The sequence below is a fragment of the Odontesthes bonariensis genome, chromosome 10 (genome assembly GCF_027942865.1).
Source record: "Odontesthes bonariensis isolate fOdoBon6 chromosome 10, fOdoBon6.hap1, whole genome shotgun sequence".
Classification (NCBI taxonomy): domain Eukaryota; kingdom Metazoa; phylum Chordata; class Actinopteri; order Atheriniformes; family Atherinopsidae; genus Odontesthes; species Odontesthes bonariensis.
Genome location: NC_134515.1, coordinates 26,218,752 through 26,234,927, shown reverse-complemented (window position 1 = coordinate 26,234,927; position 16,176 = coordinate 26,218,752). Strand labels below are relative to the sequence as shown.

The 16,176-nt window shown below is 47.7% G+C and overlaps 1 protein-coding gene across 3 annotated transcripts; it reads left to right on the top strand.

Moving 5' to 3' along the window:
* Positions 1 to 230: 230 nt before the first annotated feature.
* Positions 231 to 15,962, top strand: baz2a (bromodomain adjacent to zinc finger domain, 2A). 3 transcript variants are annotated; one of them, XM_075474923.1, is made up of 30 exons: positions 231 to 437; positions 1,714 to 1,837; positions 2,094 to 3,017; positions 3,649 to 5,724; positions 5,925 to 6,191; positions 6,299 to 6,676; positions 6,787 to 6,847; positions 7,123 to 7,231; positions 7,361 to 7,462; positions 7,572 to 7,794; positions 7,973 to 8,034; positions 8,118 to 8,183; positions 8,276 to 8,662; positions 8,750 to 9,004; positions 9,120 to 9,334; positions 9,429 to 9,503; positions 9,640 to 9,814; positions 9,899 to 9,961; positions 10,046 to 10,190; positions 10,276 to 10,904; positions 10,996 to 11,308; positions 11,487 to 11,642; positions 11,779 to 11,939; positions 12,201 to 12,266; positions 12,361 to 12,644; positions 12,728 to 12,863; positions 12,996 to 13,142; positions 13,264 to 13,529; positions 13,633 to 13,776; positions 13,998 to 15,962. In XM_075474923.1, the coding sequence occupies exons 2-30, from the start codon at positions 1,714 to 1,716 to the stop codon at positions 14,155 to 14,157; spliced, it is 8,169 nt and encodes a 2,722-aa protein (XP_075331038.1). In that variant the 5' UTR covers positions 231 to 437; the 3' UTR covers positions 14,158 to 15,962. The 3 variants fall into 3 exon arrangements, with proteins under 3 accessions (XP_075331038.1, XP_075331036.1, XP_075331037.1); XM_075474921.1 differs by having other exon boundaries at positions 3,649 to 5,733; XM_075474922.1 differs by lacking the exon at positions 231 to 437 and adding an exon at positions 494 to 622 and having other exon boundaries at positions 3,649 to 5,733.
* Positions 15,963 to 16,176: the final 214 nt, after the last annotated feature.

Genomic DNA, 16,176 nt, shown 5'->3' with positions numbered 1-16,176 from the left:
TAATAATGTAATAAAAGAATCAGAAAAAAAAAACTATTACGAGGGACCACTTATAAGTGCGTTTTATGGTTATCCTTTCGATCTTTGAATAATTTCGCAAAGCAGTTACTCCCAATTAAATGCGACATATGATTATTTTCTTTTTTTTTCTTTTATGCTCGTGTTTATTCATTTTCTACGTTTCTGGAAGTCTTGTGAAGTTGCGTGAAGCACTTTTACCGGATGTGTGTGCTTATTGTTGATACTTTCACGCTGCCACCGCTCGTTGCGTTCTGTGATCATGGCTGCACTGGACCACACCAGCCATGTTTGCTAATTTAAAACCCAAAGGTTAGGGAATAGTTGTTTATTATTTATCGCTGTGTCATCTTTACCCGCGTATCCGTTAAGACGAAGGCTTAGAGTCGCCTGCTCCTCTGGAACCCAAGAGATGAAAGGTTGGGCACCTTAAACTCAAAAATATTACCAAAACTTTGGATGGTGGCGGTGTGGGAGGATGATGCTCTGCAGAAATTGTCTGTGCGTGTAGCGTAAACAATGTAACTTCATCTGGCAGCTAGCTAACGTTAGCCCTTGAACAAAAGAGAGCACGCCTCCATCTGTTAATGCGCGAGTCTGATGGGTGAGTTAATGTTTGTCATAATTAACAAACCGGTTGATTATTATTATTTTTTTTAATTAAATTAAATGTTTTAATACACTCTCCCGTCACTCTATATTGCTGATGGACATCATGTATCCAAACCAGTGTGGTTGTGATACCTGCTGCCTGGCTATAAGCTAGCAGCGCAGCCTACTTACTCCGGATAAACGTTACAGATGCTATTAGTTAGCTTTATAGCTTGCGTGTGTTAGCAAGGTTCTATTGTGATGGTATAGCTAAACAACCTTGGGGTAGTAGCCATAATATTTCGTTCTGATGTTTCACGTTAAAATGAAAGGGAACCTGTTTATGTATTGAACTTGTTTTTCCCATTAACGTTATCTGCTGTTGGCACAGCCGACTGGCAGCGCTTTAAAGTGAGTTGTTCGTTTGAGGGCGCTGCTAACACCACCAGGCTAACACGGCGCCAGCTATTTTCAACGGCCTTCTTGAATTAGGAAATCAAGTATCCCGAAGGGCTACCGGGAACTGTTAAACAGCGAGTGGCGGGGCAAACACTTTTCCAAGGCCTCGGAGTGTAAAACATTATCACTAATCCTTACATTATAACTCAGCCCGGGCCTCTGGCTCTTGGTAATGTTCGTGTGGCTGTGCTTGGCTTGAGTGTACATTTTATGTCGGTAGATTGAGGAGGCTGCGCTCATATTAGCAACGCCTCATCAGCGGTAATGATGAGCTTCTACCGTAGTATTCCGCCTGTCCATTACACTCGCGAGGGCCTGGCATCTGCTACTGCTGGCTGCGACATTTTGACGGTTGTTGTTGGAGCGAAATGGTGCTGTCACAATCTGCATTCGCCCAAAATCACAGAGGACAGGCATTTTGCTGAGGAAATGGCACTCATCACGCAGAATAGTCTGTCTTCATAACTACGTGCTGAGAAATGAAAACGGAGGAAGTGATATATTTGATTCGTGCGGAAACGCTTGCCGTTCGTCTTCAGTGTAACCGGGCGCAGAAAATGCACCACTTTCATACATTTTGCAGGAGGTTAACAGTCAACAGCAGAGCGATTTGATTGTTCCTATCCTTTTGTTTTTTTTTTTCAGATGGACTCTAATAACCATTTCAACTATGTCACCCAATCCTCAGCAAACTCAGGACTGAAACTCTCCTCAGGGGATTCTCTTTATACTAACGGGTCCTCCATGAGTTTTTCTCAACAGGGCAAGAGTGAGTATTTTCATCCTTTTGGGAAACTTTGATGTATTGCTGAATGGGCTAAGAGTCACAAGCCCAGGGTTCCCTGGAGCGTCCCCAGCAGAATGTCAGAGAGAAAGACACACGAGATAGAGATGCAAAATGAAACACAAAGTGATGTTAAATGACTACAGAGATGCTTCAAGCCTCTGGTAGCATCACTTATTTCAGCAAAGACTTTTACTGACGCTGTACTTTTTAACTCAGTTTATCTGCTTGTATCTAACAGATATGAATGGCGAAATGAATGTGAATGGCGTCACTACTGTACTCGGGTCCAGTGGGCCTGGTTCCCACCCACCGTCAGCTCCTTACCCACACATGAGCAACCGGCACCAGAGCAGCATGGGCTATGACTACTTGTGGAGTGGACACCCTCAGTATGGTCCTGGCATGGGCACCTCTTCCGGGCACGGGATGCACCAGAAGCAGCCTACACCCGGGATGGTGCCGCCTCAGTCACAACACCACTTCCAGGGTCACGGACAGTACCAGCTGAACGGGGGGATTGAAAGCTCCCACCAGCCCCCTGTCACAGGCCCAGCAAACATTCCTCTAACAGGGACTCAGTACTGGAACAGGAGTAACCCTGGCCCGCAGCAGATGAGTTACAATTCCCACGGCATGTATGGGACCTACCAGAGTCAGGCGCATCCTGGGATTACACCGTCACAGCATCACCAGCAGCAGTCCTTACAACAGCCCCCGCATCAACCATCTCAGCAGCATCTCCATTCCCAACGTCAACCACACCATCACCACCAGCAGCACCAGCAACCACAGCATTACGGCATGTTGCCTAATGGGATGCCCTACTACCAGCATCAGCCCCAGCACCCATCCCTGTCATCTCCCCAGCAGCAGCAGCAGCAGCAGCAGCAGCAGCAGCAGCAGCAGCAGCAGCCGCCGCCACCACAGCAGCAGCAGCAGTCTCAGATGATGTCCCCAGCTGCCCAGAATTTCACTCCTCCACGTGGCAGCCCGCAGCACCACAGCTTAGGCAGAGGGAGCACCGGCAGCCCTCTGCCAGTGGGGATGTCGTCAGCACCAATTATTTCCCCGTCGGCAGTGCAGGATACTGGATCTCCCAAGGGTCACAACAGGGACCGGAGCCCCCACGCCAGCAGCGTGGGAATGTCTTCTCCTGGACGAGGTGACTTTTTTTTTGTTATTCCTTTCTTTTCTTTGTTGCTTATTTCTTACTTTTAAAAAGCAAGTGACTACTAGTGTTTTGACTGGAATGTGTCGGTTCCACATTTTGATAAGGTTGGATTTTTGACTTGGATTTCCTCATAAGTCAAACTTCTCTTATCAACATTCCATTTCCTCCTTTTTAGTGCCAGTCATCTGGTCTTATTTCTCCTCAGCCATGTACGGCATAGCCATCCCAGTTCAGGATCTTGCTGAATAATGTTGCTCCCTGGGTGTGCTATAGTTTCATGTTGGTTTTGCTGGAATAAAGCTATTGTGAATCTGACAAAAAAAAAAAAAGAAAAGACAAACACATCAGGTGTTTCACTGAAGTGTCTGGTACTGGGTCAGTCTCACTGCCAGAGCTCAGCACTCATGTAGTGTTAAGATACAACCAGCAGGTGTCACTGTTTGACTAAAATGCCATCCAGATGGTTAGCGAGGGACAGCTAATGTCTGCCGAACTTCTTTATTTCGAGCCTAAAATTGCTTCTATACAATATTAGGATCACATTTGATTATCAGTGTGACTGTTGGTATGTCACTTTTACTGATTTGTGGACTTTTCTTAATTTTTTAAATTCTTCTTTTAGGGCATTCGAGAGAAGCTGTCAAGGAGGTTGACGCAAGCTATAAGAGCAATGAAAGGACGCCCAGTGGCCAGAGGCCAGCCAAGACTGACATTTACCAACCCAAACCTTCTGCTGCTCATGTGGGTCCACAAAGTGAATATCCTCACCATTCAGATCAGCCAGCAGCGCCTCATCCAGAAATGACCTCCCCTGTCAAAGATCCAGTCATAAACCCTCTTCCCCAGTGCGCGTCCTCTCCGCTCTCTGCATCAAGCACGGGAGCGTCGGTGTCTCTGACCCAGGCCTCAACACCACCGCGGGTCTCATCTGAACCTGAGCCCCCTTTCGTTTCATCAGAATCTGCTCCTCTGCAAATGTCAGCACCTTCCAATGTGTCCTTTAGTCCATCTGCAGTAGCTTCTTCCAGACTCTCCTCACCTCCCCCAATGGTGCAGGGCCTCAGGACTCCAATCTCTGGTGCAGCTGAGATATCCCCTGCAGGATCCAAGTATCTTTCAGAAGGATCTTCTTCCCCCCTGCCTGCATCCCCTTCAAAGGTGTCCACACCTTTTGGTTCGCCTGAGAGGGGGACTAGACCTGCAGCAGGTTCTTCAGGACCGCCTGCCTCCTCCTCCTCCTCCCCCTCCTCCTCATCAGAGTCTTTGGTTCATCACGCAAAGTCAGCCTCTGTACCTCCTACAACTGTTTCCCCTCACGCTGTGGTCTCCACCTCATCTTACTCTACACCCACCTCATCTCTAGAGATGCAGATGGTTCATGGGTCCAAGCCGTCTTTGACGACCTCTTTCACTGATGCATCTGGAGGTCAGCATGAAACACCGGCCCCCCCAAAGTTGATATCTGCTACTTTATCTGAGAGTACAAATTCCTCATCTTCCAGTATGGCTCTGTCGCAGAAAACAACACCTGCATCTCCTTCATCACAAACTCATTCAGTTGGCAGTAAACTTTGTGAACCAGTATCGACATCCCAATGTCGGACATACACTCTTCCAGCTGTTGACACAAGTCTTTCCTCTGCTTCTGCAGCATCAGCACCACCAGGAGGGGTTAACTTAGCCTCCCCAGAAGCCCAAGACAGCCCTACAGTCAGACCTCTTTTTACCCTACCTCTTCTAACCACTCAAGCCTCCAGGACTGCACCCGTGTCCTCCCCTCCTGCCTTGGTGTCTGTGCCTCCTGCAATGGGTACGTCCTCTAGAGCGATGCAAAGCTCCGACTCTGGGCCGCATCCTCCAAGCACCACCACTCCTCCCTCGGTGAAGCAGTCGTCTCCCGAGTCAGACCGCCGTGGTTCCAGTAATGATGGCAAAGAGGTGGAAAATAAAAGGAATGGAAAACCAGAAGAATTCTTCTCTCAGTTCGATTCGGGCACAATGAGGACGGACACTAAGGAATCAGAAGTCTGCCCACATAAAGCCCTCACTGATCTCCCAGGAAAATCCCTCCAGAGCACAAGTGCTCCTGACGAAAATCTCAAGAATAAACAAACGGATTTTGAGAAGCGGCGCCTGCAAAGCAGCTTCGTCTCGGAGGCTGAGAACTCTGCGATGGAGTCATCTCTGCTCGGAAAGTCCCCACAGCTTAACAGCACAAGGGTACAACATCTGACCGAGGAACAAAGTTTTGATAACTCTTCCCATACTGCCTCTCATTATGATGGCAATTCAACGTGCGACACCCCTTCTGGAATCAATGTCAGCTCTGTCTTGGAAACAGCCTCTCTTTTGGATGGCGACAGCTCATGTTTAGGTGGCTCTGCTCACTTTGACCACAGCTTTCCCATGAGAGAGGACACCTCTCTGTTTGACAGCATATCCAGTCCTAAGGACGAGCAATCCTCTACGTTTAACAGCACCAGAAAGAGCAGCTTTTCAGAAGAAGACTCCGGAGATGACACCAGGAACTCAACCAGGGAAGGGGATACCTCTGAGGCCGACCAGACAAGCAGCTTCCAAGTTACAGGAGAATCCATGCTGGAGTCTTCTTTGAACAATACTTCTCAGATTGAAGAGCCTCCTGCCGACTCAAGCGTGTCCAACTCGCACTCTGTCTCATCTCAGCCAGATCTTCAAGGTACACTTAGTAAGTTTCTAATTATTGACTCTATGCCACTGTTTTGCAAACAGCATTTATTGGTTTGTATACTAGCAAAGCATATCTAAATATATATATTTTCTCTTAAACAATAGAGGGAAATGACTCCTAATAAAGAGAGCTGTGTAAGATGACATGTCTGCACCCTGCTGACACTGTTCCCTCTTGTTCCGTCTCAGATCCTCAAGCAGAGTGGGAGCCACGAGGACACGATACACCAGACTCAGCTGGACACATTAAGACCACTGCTAATGAGACGGTGACACCCCCGAGTTTCAAGATGAGAGACGAGAAATTCATCGCTTTCAGTACCCCAGCAGAGAGCCCTGCTGTACACCCACTCCAACCAGTGACTGAGCAGACTGGTTCAGCTGCTGGAGGCCACCTGAGAGCCACAGGGAAATCTCGCAAACCTCGAGCTCCAAAGATATGGATTAAAACCCCAGGTATTTGACAGTCCGCTTTCAGTCGAATTTCACTCTTAAGAGAGTATTGGGGTTTAATTTAGCGCTCTTTTTAAAATTTAAAAAAAAATTTTTTTTTTCTTCCTCAGTGGAACAGCGGAAGCCTCGAGCTCGAACCCCAAAAGTGGAGAAGACGAAGACTGATGAAGAGGGCGACGCTAAAGAGGAAGGGGCGAGGGGCAGAAAGAGAAAGAAGTCTCTCAAGGTGGCTGTCAAAGAAACACCAGCCGTGTCGTCGGCGGCGGCGGCAGCTGGGCCTTTGACGCAGGAGGTTGATCCGATAACAGCCGCGATCGAAGCTGTTCTGGCCAACGCTTCGGCTCTCAGCACAGCAGCTCAGAAACCCAAGAAGATGAGAAGAGTCAAAAAACAAGACCGAGAAGGAAAGGTGGTGACGGCCCAGAAACGAGAGGGCGAAACGTCTGCTGAAGGCGTTGATGAAAACGATGACGACAGCTCCACCGCGGGTAATGAAGCGGGCCAATGTGTTGGCTCCTCATCATGTGATGGCATACTGTTGACACTTTTCCTCGGTGTATCATTCTAACCGTGTGCTTGTGTTAATTTTCTCGAGCAGGGGAATCGAACAAAAGAAGGGTCGCAACTGAGGAGCAGGTTCAGATCCCTCTGCAGCACGGGTAACCATTCTTTTCATTAGTTAAAGGGGCTTAAACACATTTTAGAGCTCTGATTTCAACTCTTAAGTTGATTTAAGTCGAATCCTTGGAATTAAATCAGCAATGCTGTTTTATTTATTCATTTTTTTTTAGTATTTATTGTTATAATATGGGGTATTTGTTCATTACTTTTGTTTACAGTAAGAAAACTGTGCAAACTGCTTAAACAATCCCTTAAACGGTTTACCTTAAAGCCAGAACAGAAATCTAAAAGGCGGGTTTTCCCTATTTTCTAGCTGGAAGAGGGAGATCCGTGTGAAGAAAATGGAGAGCCGCATGAAGGGCGAAACTTGGTATTACACTCCCTGTGGAAGGAGGATGAAGCAGTTTCCAGAAATAATCAAGGTGAATCCCCCTTCCATTTAAACACCCTGAATGGCCTAGTATATTGATGAAACTTCTTATTTTTTTTACGCTTGATCGTGCATTGATTTTTATTTTTTTGTTCTGCCATTTCCTAATAAATTCTCCCAGTACCTGAAGAGACACACAGACAGTGTGGTCACCAGAGAACACTTCAGCTTCAGCCCACGCATGCCTGTTGGAGACTTTTATGAAGAGAGAGAATCATCAGAGGTATGTTTTTTTTAAATAAATAAATAAATAAAATGGTCTGCATGGTCAAATGTGTGGAAGACCTTAACGTGGGCCTGTTAATTGCATCCATGTCTCGGATGTATTACAGGGCAAGAAGTGGGTCCTTTTGGCCAATGAGGAAGTTCCCTCTATGATCATGGCCATCACTGGTAGGCGGGGCAGACCACCGAACCCCGATAAAGAGAAACCTCGCAGGGTTCGCGGCGTGAAGGGAGGGCCAGCTCGCCGCCCTGGTAGACCCCCTAAACTCAAGATGATCGACCTCCTCAGCAAAGTTGATGCCAAGCTGCTGAACCGACTTGAGGCCAAGGGTGAGCGAAAGCTGATGTTTAACATTATTTGGCTTAAATGATAGTTTTCTGTGACTTTATGGCTCGCTTACAGTAAAACTTCAGATGTGTTTCTGTGGCTGATTTATTTCTGACTGTTTTTAAAAAAAAAAATAATAATAATTGTTTTATGTATATATATATATATATATATATATAGAGGCTCTTACAGAGGAGGAAAAGGAGAAAATGGCAAAAATCAAGAAGAAAATGAAAAAGAAGGTATGTGTTCCAGACTGGTTTGTAATGTTGACCCGTTACACCGTTCACATCTCATCCTGTTTTCTTTGCTGCTCCTCTTCCAGGCAAGAATGAAGAGAAGGGAGGACGCAAAGATTAAAAAGATAAAAGAGGAAAAAAAGAAGGCCAAGGTACAGTTTAAAAACTTAATAATTTGCACCGTAGTGCTCATCGTCGTGTCTTATTTAATGTCGTATTTTCTCCTTTTGTCTGTGCTTTTTAGTTGGCGCAAGAGGCAAAACTCCTCGAGGGAAAGGCTGAAACAACAGACCCGACAGCCCCGCAGCTCGCACCTCCAGAGTCTGCCGCGGAGCCCAAAAAGCCCGGCCGCAGGAGGTCAGTCAAGGTCAATGCTGCCTCACCTGCACAGCAGGCATCTGGGGAACGGGTGGCCCTGAGTAATAGGGCGCAGAGTGCTCGGAGTAAAGCCAAGGCCCTGGCTAAAGCCCAGGCGGAGGCGGAGGCGGCAGCTAATGCCGCTCTGGCAGCTAAAAGGGCCGCAGAGCGGAGAGCTCAGGCCCAGAGGCGTCTGGAGGAGCGGAAGAGGCAGCAACTGATCGCAGAAGAGCTGAAGAAGCCCACGGAGGACATGTGTCTCACCGATCATAAAGTGCGTTTTCATCTGAACCCTCATCATATTGAACTTCTAGTTTAAAACAGTTAAAAATCGTAATCTGTTGAACTTTCCTTTCTCCAGCCTCTTCCAGAGCTCTCCCGGATACCCGGTTTGGTGCTTTCCGGAACAGCTTTTGCACACTGCCTGGATGTGGTTGAGTTTCTACATGCCTACGGAAAGGTGATCGGTCTCAATGTACCCCAAGACATCCCCAGCCTTGCGACCCTACAGGAGGGGGTGCTAGGCCTGGGCGACAGCCAGGGAGAGGTCCAGGACCTACTGATAAAGCTGGTGGAGTCAGCGCTGCACGATCCAGGCCTACCGTCCTATTATCAGGTGTGTGTGTGTGTGTGATGCACATTGTGCATTCTCTCCATTAAAGCAGCTCTTGTTAATGATTCGTTTCACCCTTTAATCTGTATCTCTCTCTCCTCTTCATGCTAATACACAGTCGGTAAAGATACTTGGGGAAAAGCTGGTTGAGTTGGAGCTGACCCGCAGCAGCGTCTCGGAAGTGCTTCGCATCTTTTTGGAATCTCATGGTTACGAGACAGAGGTTTGCAACACACTGAGGACCAAAACCTTTCACGCCCTGCCCCCTGACACCAAGGCAGCTATCCTGGGTTTCCTGGTGGATGAACTTAACAGCAGCAGCATCGTGACAAGGTTGGACCAAGAGGATAAACCCCCGCTCTTACATCAAATTACTTTGCCCTGCGTTGCTTTTACATTGTTTCTGTATGTATGTTTTGTATTTCAGTGACATCGACAACACATTAGAGAACATGGCAACCTTCAGGAAGAATAAGTGGATCATTGAGGGGAAACTGCGCAAGTATGACAATGTTATTATTATTTTTTTGTTTTGTTTCTTTCCCCCACAAATACAGAATAGCTCAATTGCGTCCTCAAATCTGTCCGTTAAAGCCATGAATGTTATGCTGGTCATGACCGTGTGTTCTCCCTGCCAGACTGAAGGTGGCGCTATCACGTCGCACAGGACGCTCGCAGGAGGAGCTCTGTTTTGAGGAGAGGAGGCGCAGTGCCAGAGTAGCCGAGGAGGAAAACCTCAGTTTGGAGGAGAGTGGTCTCGTCCTGGAGAGAGGAAACCGACGTGTGCGCAAAGAGGAGCCCAAACTCAGCGACGTATGTATCTGCCCTGCTGTGTTAGAATTAAACTGTACGAATTGGAAAGCTAGGATTCTAACTGAATGATGTTTCTCGCTGCAGACTGAGAGCCCTACCACCGCCAGCATTCCAGAGCTTGAAAGACAGATAGATAAGCTAACAAAGGTAAGTCTGATGCTACTCAGACGCAGTGCTTTAAGCATTAATGTTGCCGCCTGTTGAATGTTGTTTGCTTTCGACCCTCCACAGCGCCAAGCGTTTTTCCGTAAAAAGCTGCTGCAGTCGTCTCATTCCATGCGGGCTGGGATACTGGGTCAGGACCGTTACAGGCGCAGATACTTAGCCCTACCTCACCTGGGAGGAATTCTGGTTGAGGGGCCTGAAGAATTACTAAGTGAGTCTGAGATTGAATTACATTTTAGTTTTATTTTTTTCTAAACTCTTGGTGTTTTTAAACCTACTTTTTCTTGATGTTGCAGCTTCAGAAGATGTCCTTGTAGCTGAGGTGCCTGTGACCTTCCTCAAAAAGGAGCTCAAAGTTGAGGAGGCTCCCATGCCAACCACTCCTCCCCCTCCTCCTCCCACTCTACCTTCTTCTCCATCTTCTGCCACCCCAGGCCAGGCCCAGCCCCTCTCTCCAGAGGAGGACCCCCTTCCTGGCACTGCATCCCTCATGAGCACGCAGAGAGGCCGCGGACGTCCTCGAAAAATCAAGCCCGAAGTCGAGCTTCACCTCCGCACCGCAAAGATCCGCCGCCGGCGTCGCAGCAGCATCAGGTCCGGTGGGGAGGAAGGGCCGGGATCACCAAACAGTTGCATGCAAGACCTCACACAAGCAGCTTTCCAGAGCTGGCTCAGCCAGTCACAGGAAGCGGTGACCAACGGCACCTGCTCGATGGCGGGCGAAGCTCCAGATGGTAACCAGCCGGAGGAGAGTGTGAAGGAGATGGCAGAGAAACAAGGACAGTGGTTCAATCTCCTCCCCAAACAACCATGTGACGATAACTCTCTGGCCGAGCCCCAGATGCCCACGTCGCCCAGCTCGCCCCCTAAACTCCTCCCTCAGATCCCGAGTGCTCTGCCACCGCTCGCTGCCTCACTCGTACAGGTTCGCCAGTGGAATGATAGCATAAAATACAATTTGATGCTGTAATAATGCACTTTCAGTCTATATAAGATTATGCCTTCCCACATTTCAGCCGGACCCACTTCTGCCGTGCCAGACCCCTGCTGACCCCGCAGCACCACATGACCTCTCCTCAGCAGGTGCCGCTCTTGCTCCGCCAACGATCCCTCAGCTTTTGCCAGCTCCCGTTGCTCCTCCTCCAGCCGCTCCCAGCACCCCGGCCAGGCCAGGCCGCAGGCGGAGGAGGGGCAGCAGGGGCAGCAGTCCCGCCCGCAGGGCGCCCAGAGGAGCGGCAGCGAAACGCCGCGGCCGTCCACCCAACTCTGTGTTCCAGGAACTCGAGCAGCAGTACTTCACACAGATGGTGGTCAAACCCATCCCAGCGTGTAAGTAGTTAAAAGAGGACTCTGAGAAGTGTTCTTTGTTTTTCTTTGAAATCATTTGACTGCACTGACTTAAATAAGTCGGTAAGATAGAAACTGGTCTCTTCTTCTTGCTTTTTTTCATGTGTTTAACCTCTTGTTTATAATGATGATAATAATAATGTTTTGTTGTTTTCTCCAGCAATGGTGCGTGGCTGGTGGTGGATTAAGGATCCAGAGGAACTGTATAACACCTTACAGGCCCTCAATCCAAGAGGCATCAGAGAGAAGGTGCTCCATAAGCATTTGGCCAAACACATGGAGAGCCTCACTGAGATGTGCACCAAACCTATCAACGGTGAGCGTTGTTAGTAACTGGATGTCCGTCCATAACTGTGCTATGCCAGCATTTATTTATTTATTCATTTTTTTCACCTTCACCTCGTTGTGTCGTTCACTCCTTATAAATGTTCCTGTATGTCCTTTCCGAACAGACCCAATATTTGAGTCAAAGGTGGAGGAGAAGGACGTCCTGCTGGAGGCTCTGCAGCAGCCGTGGCAGGTGCAGGAGAGAGCGATGGAGACGGACGTCAGCGCCCTTCAGTGGGTGGAGGACCTCGAGCAGCGGGTCATCGCTGCTGATCTACATCTGAAGGTGAGAGCAGAACTGAATACAGTTCCTTTATCTTTTATTTAACAAAGGAAAAACGCAAAAGTGCCCCATATGTCTCATGTTTTTGTTATTTTTAATTGCCTGAAAACGTAGTTTTGCACAATTTTCCAAAATGTGGACTAAGCTGTGCTGAAAAAGTGCATTTCCTATTCTTAACGGAATATTCTGGACATGAAGTAAACCACAGTAAATGTGCTTTTAAGTAGCGGAACAAATAGTTTTTGCTCTTTCTGATTCTTCAAGGCACCACCTCAGAGTGCAGTGAGCGACGCTGAGACGAACACGGAGACCCCGCTGGCTGAGTTTCAGGTACTCTTTGAAGCGGTTGACTCAGCGTCCACGCTTTGTACGTTTTCTCACTCTGCTTCACGCTTCAGCTCCTCGTGTCTTTTCCTCCTTGTAGCCCTACACCATCCCAGATCCAGACTCCACACGTGACGACCTTCAGTTCTACGAGCACGACGTCGACCCGCGCGACGACTGGATCGTGCGAACTAAGAAGGAGTGGTCTGGCTTGCCTCGCATCGCCACACACCCGCTGGACCTGGCCGTGCTGCGGTTGGCCAACCTCGAAAGAAACATTGAGCGACGCTACCTGAAGGAGCCGCTGTGGAACCCAGCTGAGGTGATGCGCCTCGCTCCCCTCACGCCTACACCCGGAGAGGAGCACCCGATGGATGTCATCAGGTGGGGACGGCCGGCGGTTCACAGTTGAGAAATCCCCAAAGTTTTCAAATTCAAAGTTATTCATGAGTTTTCTTCCGTTCCAGTCTGGAGAGTGAGATCACCTCTCGCATGCGAACGTGGCGGCAGGCGTTGGACCGCTGCCGCAGCGCTCCCCAGCTCTGTCTGTGTTTACTTCAGCTGGAGAAGGCCATTGCTTGGGAAAGATCTGTTACCAAAGTGGTAAGAAGCCCCACAATTAGCTGCTCAAAATGTCATTTCTTCGTGGCGTACGGCATTTATATGGGAGGCCACTTCTCAAAATATTAACACAAACTCTGGTTTAACTTACAGTAACTTCTGTGATCTTTGTAGACTTGCCAGGTTTGCAGAAAAGGAGACAACGATGAGTGCCTGTTGCTGTGTGACGGCTGTGATCGGGGCTGCCACATGTACTGCCTGAAGCCCAAAATCACTCAGATCCCAGAGGGAGACTGGTTTTGTCCAACCTGTGTTTCTCAGGTTGGAACCCGTCACATGATGCTTAAAATTTAGTCGGAACAAAACTTACCGCTTTCCTTTCAATCCAGCAGTGTTTTCCAGCGATTGTGACGTTTCACTGCATGTTTTTCCCTCCCTTCAGGCGGAAGGCGACTTGCAGCGCGCGACCAAAACGCGCACCAGAGTGAAAAAGAGAAGGTATGAAGACGAGAGCTCCGAGGACGAGACGGCGGCTCGACGTAGCGGCGGCATGACGACGCGGCACAAGGATGCGCCGCCTGCACCGCCTTCCCGTTACTCCGGAGAAGGAGGCGGCAGAGAAGGAGGCAGCAGAGAAGGAGGAGGCGGCAGCAGCAGCAAAAGGCGCCGCATGACAACACGCAACCAACCCGACCTCACCTTCTGCGAGTGAGTGGCGCCCTCACCGCTGTCGAAACATTCCCACGCGCAGTCTTATTAGTTCGTGCAACGTGGGGAATTTGTTTTAATTCGTGATGTAACTTCCTGCCAGGATCATTCTGATGGAGATGGAGTCTCATGCAGACGCCTGGCCCTTCCTCGAACCAGTCAATCCCCGGCTGGTGCCGGGCTACCGCCGCATCATCAAGAACCCCATGGACTTCCTCACCATGAGAGAGAGGCTGCTACAGGGAGCGTAAGGGCTCCATTCTTTTTCTTTATTCAGAAATAAGTTTTTTTTTTTTGAAGAAGAAGAAGAAGAATTGAATGAGTTTGTTTTTTTTTGTTTTTTTTTTAATACGCTGCCACATTATGATTTACTTTCCTGTCTTGTTGCATCCTGTTTGTTTCTTTGCGAATAATTCATCCCTTTCCGGAGGTTTTTAACTTGAGTGTTTTTGGCTTTCCCTGCCTCAGCTACTGCAGCTGCGAGGAGTTTGCGGCGGACGCTCAGCTCGTCTTCAACAACTGTGAGCTCTTCAACGAGGACACGTCGGAGGTGGGAATGGCGGGACACTCAATGAGGCGTTTCTATGAGAGCCGCTGGGCGGAGTTCTACTCAGACAAGGACAAATAGGAGCCTACAACGATTGCCCTGATGGTGGGGCTGTAGACTGTTGGTGCTTTCACCGTCCCAGTCACACTCTCCATTACTGCTAAGACTGCCTGGAGCTCGTTCCAGCGACGTGTATTATCTCCTGTATAGGTATATATGTATAGACTCTGGCTCTTTGTCTGTTATTGTTTCCTCTACAGGCCGAATCTTTTGTAAAAGGCCCACAGCTGAAGTGGCTTGAACCCATTCCCCTTCAGAGTAAGAACGTGTCCATCTTCACTCTCCACCTCTCGTGTCCCATCATCTTTCGCCTCAACACCTCGTCTCCTGTTTGCATTTCCCTGTCATGTCCTATCACAAAGCCCCATGTCATAGCAAAGCCTTTGGTCGGGTCCCGCTGTGGGCTGATGACATGGCCTCAGGCCCTGAGTATTTTAGCTCTCACACTCGTACTGAAGGTCAGGGACTGATCACACTACTGCAGCCTTAACGCTGCAGACCGGACCTGCTCAGCACTGCTCGATGACAAAATGGATCAAAACCCTCCACAGAGCTCGGGCCGTTTAGTACCTGTTCATTGGCAATGTAATGTAATGTGGTCTTATGCCTAGAAGTACTTTTTTGGCTCAATATATTTTTATTATATATTCTATATATAAATATATATAAAGATTACAATAGCTGGGATTATTTAATAGCAATAGCTTGTAGTGAATGTGTACAGATTACCTTATAGAGATGTTTAGACGATTTATGAAAAGGCCAGTCAAACTAAAAGGAATCTGTTGTTGGATTGCCACGAGTAGACGTATAACCTCCACGTGCACGCACACTTAACACACTTTTCACCAACGCACATACGAACGAACATGCACACGATTTTTTTGCACACAACTTCACACATGAACCCACCTTCTGCTGCTGTGTGAACGACACTGGTTTCTGAAACTGGAGGATCTTTAGCGCTGGTCAGCCTTAGGCTTAGATGTCACTGTCTGTCCGCCTGTGAAGAGCAAATATTCAGCCAGCTCCACCGGATCTGTCCAAAACCAAAAGGATGCTCGTGTCATTTTGAGCGCCTGTAAATAGTCTTGTTTGATTGGACACGCGCTGAACGTTTGCTCTCGCGCCGTAGTTGTGATTTGCAGGTCTTTTGAACATTTGCGCATGTCTGACACGATTAAGTCTGCAGCCAAGTGTTTGAATTATTGCTGAATTTTGTGTCGGTAGCTCTTCTGACCAGATGAAAACCTCCCAAAAGTGGCTACAATAGACTGAAATGATCTTATTTTAAAAGGCTAACATTGCAGATGATTTGATGTTGAATTACTGGGCACATTTCTGTCTGGTTTCCTGTCTTACATTCCTTTTTATTGATTTATTTTCTTTTGTTTTGTTCTGTACAAGGGCCAATGTACAACATCGCACGGCATGCTTTGTGTGCTATGAAGGCGACGGGATGACTCCGCAGTCCGGTTTTTATTTAAATCTTTTTTTCTTACACTGAACTCGAATCCACTGATAGGAAATAAACTTCAAAGTTCCTTATTACAGTTAAAGGGACGGTATGTTTTTTTTTGTTTGTTTGTTTGTTTTTTTCTCCAAAAAAAAAAAGGAAAAAAAAAAAAAAGACAAGAACCAAATGTGGTGTTAAGTGAATTTTTAATAATGTACAGTTTTGGTGACTTTAAATCTGTTCCTTTATATTTTTAGGACCAATTCATCATTTTTAAGGGGAGGTATTACGAGACTCTGTTGTATTAAGGTGATGTAACACGTGTGCATCTGTAGAATGTACTGTGAGTTGAATAAAAACACATCTTGTAGAGAGTAATTGTCTTCCAGAAGTATCTTTTTTGGGCTTAATTTTCAGGTCCATCCCGTTTCCCCCTTTAATTACAAATATGAGGGTTTTTTTTTTCCCGGGTGCCTCCATCGACTTCAAGTCGCCTTCAGCTAAGAATTTCCTCTGTGCTTTACAGATGCATCATGGTTTAAGGTCTAAGTTATGCAAAACATTAAAAAGTATAAGAGTAAGAA